This window comes from Eurosta solidaginis, chromosome 1, assembly GCF_040869045.1.
Source record: "Eurosta solidaginis isolate ZX-2024a chromosome 1, ASM4086904v1, whole genome shotgun sequence".
Lineage (NCBI taxonomy): Eukaryota > Metazoa > Arthropoda > Insecta > Diptera > Tephritidae > Eurosta > Eurosta solidaginis.
In genome coordinates, this window is record NC_090319.1 from 269,165,384 (window position 1) to 269,169,618 (window position 4,235).

Consider the following 4,235-nt stretch of genomic DNA (forward strand, 5'->3'; position numbering starts at 1 on the left):
GTCCTCAACCCATTTCGTTAATTTTTCTTCGAAGCATTCCTTGTAGTAAATTTTGTTATGATAAGTTTACCGGTTTTTGATTTATGATTAATATTATTTGTAAAATTAATTTTATCACAAGTGGGCGGTGCCACTCCACACATCAAATTTCAACATTCTAGGTGTATTATTAACTAAATAATCAGATTTTTTTGTTTTCCAAAATGTTATATATGTATATAAAAAGTGGGCGTGGTTATCATCTGATTTCGCTCATTTTAAAGAGCGATGGAAGATGAGTGCCTAGGAGCCCATATACTAAATTTCAAAAAGATATCTTAATATTTACTCAAGTTATAGTGATCACAGACAGACGGACGGATATGGCTAAATCATTACCTTTTGCATCCTAAGCATTTTGATATATGGATATCTATCTCGATTCGTTTATGCCGTAACGATCAACCGTTATGTTACCAAACTTAATAAAAATTCGGAATCAGTCCCAAAATACGTATCGGTGCATGGGCTAAGTCGTAACCAAAAGAACTCTGAGTTAACGTGTCATAATAACTTTACAGCAACTCTCGTGTGCCAATTGGCAACAATTACTCATTTCACAAAAACAAAACGCTTCTGCGTCTAACACTCAGCGCGCCACCCTGCGATACCGTGATTTTCAGCTTATATGGAGAAGCGATCTGGCTTCATGCGCATTTCAATTTGGCTTGATTGGATATTGCGGGGTGTTTCATAACGCGAAAACAAAAACACGCAAACAGAAAAGGCCAAAAAAAAAACGTAGTGTAAGTGTGGGCGCGAAAATATCAGTCATCATCTCAAGGCAGAAACAATTTGTTAAAAAGCAAAGTAAATTTTTTGTATGCGGTCATAATAGTTATTATATTTAAATTTTTTTACTAAACTGGTTGAGCAACTTTCGCAAAAGATTTTATATTTTAAAATAAGCAATTGACATGATATACACAGTACGATTTTGGAACGCATACAGAGCAGACAAGCTCATATGAAATAACGCTGGTGAAAAGAAAAATAAAATAGTAGTGAAAGAAAAATAAAGGACAACAATAAGAATATATTGAAAATCAATTAAGTAAGGCAAAAAACATACAAACACCATTAAAATGCCTTTAAAGAAGAAAAGTGATTATATACCTATCAAATGTGAGGGTTGGAATGGTAAATTTGTCTACAGTAACGGTTCTGCGAATAATGTTTCAAAAGTGCGACGTCAAAATCAAAATGTCACGGATACCTCAAATTTCTATGGCTGTAACACTGAACCGATCATCTTGCCTGTCGAATGGGATGGCACATTCGCCAAAAGTGGTGAGACGCGCCTACAACCCGATCGTAATCAATCCAATGATGGTGATTATTATCAGTACAACACGGAGCCGACTATTTTGCCAACACAATGGAATGGTGAATTTCAACTTGATCCCAATGATATACGCATAAAACCAGAAAGAAATTTTTCAGACGCGCGTTATTATGCGGAGGCCAGTCGTTTCAAACGTGTCAGTTGAAGTGCAGACGGGAATTCATGAAGTGAAGATGCACTAAAACTGTTTAAGTTTTACTAACAAATTGTTGCTATACTTTTTTATTTGTTTTTATTACGCATGCGCACGCCTACAATCGATGCGTGCGTGCTTATTGCTTTACAGCTAATCTGAAAAGTTTTGGATTTTTTGCACTATTAACTAATATTTATATTCTAGTGAAACAAACGAATTGTGCAAAGTATTTTGAGTTTATTTATGCAGAAAAAATTAAAATTTATTAAATTCACTACTTTTGAACACAACTAAGCCGATATTTATTGTATATATGGAACTATCGGAAGATGGATGCCCCAAATACAGACGGTGCCGATTCATAAAGATATCGGTTATACAACCTAATCTATTTTTTTTTTTTTTATCGAAAAAAAGTACTGGTTGAGGGTTTGCAAATGGTATGAGTGAATAAGGTGTCCCCATAGGGGCTTCAAACTCCCAAAAACTTCCATTTATCCGACCTGGCCAAATGTAATTATCTTTCAATCTGCTGTATTTTAACATAGGTCAGCAAAAAATCACCCGGGAATATATCTGCTATTTTAATAGCGCACCTGAGTATAATAAAAGATCGTATATCCAAATAAACAAATCGGTAAGCACATACTTGACTTTTATAGACATAAAGTTCTTATTTTTGTTTCATTAACAATAAATGATTTTGGTCTGAAAATATTTATAACTTAAATGAGCTCGATAAGGAAATTGCAAACATAAAAATCACCGAGCTTATCTTTTTATTTTTAGTACCGTTAATTGAAAAATAAATAAAACAGAAAATTCAAAATAATTTTTCAAGATTTTTACAACGTGCAATTTGATTATTTCACACATCTACATACATACGAGTATGAGTTATGTAATTGAGTTTATGATTACCGTGAAATTGCCAATGTAAGCAACAAAGTTATATTATGTTTTGATAATTGCGCATCCTATCGGTCCTTGTCTAATTTGCCCAAATTTTAAATTATCTCTTACACGCATGCCTGCAATTTGTTTAGATTGCGATTTCTAAATAATATTTACCAAAGTTGGTCTAGATACGGGAATATTTTGTCATGTTTATTCTTAGATTTATATGGTACTAGCAGACCCGGCAGACGTTGCTCTAGCTTTGGACTATCTGCATAACTTTTAAGCAGTTTTTACCTCTTACTCTCCCTTCCTCTCTCTGCCCATTTTACTTATCTTTTTACTCACTTTTCTCCCTGCCTTTCTCTTTTCCTGCGTCTCTTTCTGCCTCTCCGCCTTTTCCTTCACTTCTTTTCCGCTCCATCTATCCATACCTCTCTATTTTTGACTAACTCTACCTCTTTCTCCTTCCCTCTTTTCTCTTCCCTCTAGTTGTTTTTGTTCTTCTCCCTTTTTCCCAGTCACAGTATAAGTCCCTAAGTTAGTGATATTTATATATATAATTTATATATATTAAGATAAGCAAAAAAGGAAGAGGTAGAGGTGGAGGCAGAGGCTGCTCAAACGTAAAAATTCCAATGCAAGGGTTTCTAAATTTAAGGGTAACAGAGAGTTCTTTATACAACAGCATTATCTTCTTAGTTTCCACAAATAGAGAGAGCCATTGACTGGGACCATCGAAACAGCATGTACTAACTAACTTCCGTGCAACAGAACTAACGCCGCAGAGTGGGCTGGCGTCACAATCGAAAGAAACGCGTGCGAAGGCATGCCACACGAGGGCTTGTAGTAGTAGACGAGCTTCTGAGGAAGTAAGAAGCCGACGGTTGCCTAGTGATTGCCTACACAGATGATACGGCAACTAAAAACTTCTGGACACCCTGTGTGATGTTTTTCAAAACTACTTAAACACGGTGGCTGGTTCAGCTGAGATGTGCACCAGCAGTGAACTTTGGCAGAATGAAGCTGCTTTGTCTACCAAACCAAAGGTCCTAAGTTCAAGTCTCGGACTAAGCAACATTAAAACTTAAGAAAATAATTTTTCCAATAAGAAAAACGTTTTTTAAGCGGAATTGGCGGTCGGCTGTGGTTTGTCGGATCGGCATAAAACACGTAGGTTCCGTCCCGCCAGTTTGTGGAAGAAAAATCTAAAAGAGTGTACGACACAAATTGGAAGAGAATCTCCACCCAAATCTCCTCGGAATTAAATGGCTGCAAGTATGTTTTTAATAAGAACAAAACTTTAAGACCTCTTTCGATTGGAGACATCGATAAATATCGAGGATTACACTGAATGGGAAGGTATCCGAGAAACGCAATGTTTTATGATATGGTTGGCAACGCCCGACAAGAAGGGGGCTCCTTCTCCAAGGATAATGCGCTGGTTTTATGATATAGAAGTTAAACCCACATCCTTCTATGGTATAATCAAAATGTTGGTTTTTGTACAGTGAACCGCGCTGGTTAGTGGACATTACGGACAAAAAATTGATATTAAATTTGAGCTTTCCGACATTCTTACCAACTTTCAGTTCCAAGTCTCATCACAGATAGGAAAGGCTATTGTATTCCTACAACTGCCCCCTGTGCAGGCTTACCTAAGCCAATCCCTCTAGAATGTATTGGGAAGGGATACTCATCTGGAGCAGTGGACTAGTTCATTTGTGCAATAATGAGCCTGAATTGGATGGGTAGCTTGTTAAGTGGGTCTAAATTTGTAGATAAAAACTGAAAGTTTAGCTGCCCGATCGCTGTAGG

General features: G+C 36.5%; 1 protein-coding gene across 1 annotated transcript; it reads left to right on the top strand.

Annotated features, from left to right (window-relative positions):
• Nucleotides 1–865: 865 nt before the first annotated feature.
• Nucleotides 866–1,810, top strand: LOC137237268 (uncharacterized). Its single transcript, XM_067760692.1, has one exon. It carries the CDS (start codon nucleotides 1,125–1,127, stop codon nucleotides 1,527–1,529), a length of 405 nt encoding a protein of 134 aa, XP_067616793.1. The 5' UTR covers nucleotides 866–1,124; the 3' UTR covers nucleotides 1,530–1,810.
• The last annotated feature ends 2,425 nt before the right edge of the window (nucleotides 1,811–4,235 follow it).

What these genes read in the sequence shown, in the direction of transcription:
- LOC137237268 (XM_067760692.1), top strand. Translation starts at nt 1,125, where the DNA reads ATGCCTTTAAAGAAGAAAAGTGATTATATACCTATCAAATGTGAGGGT.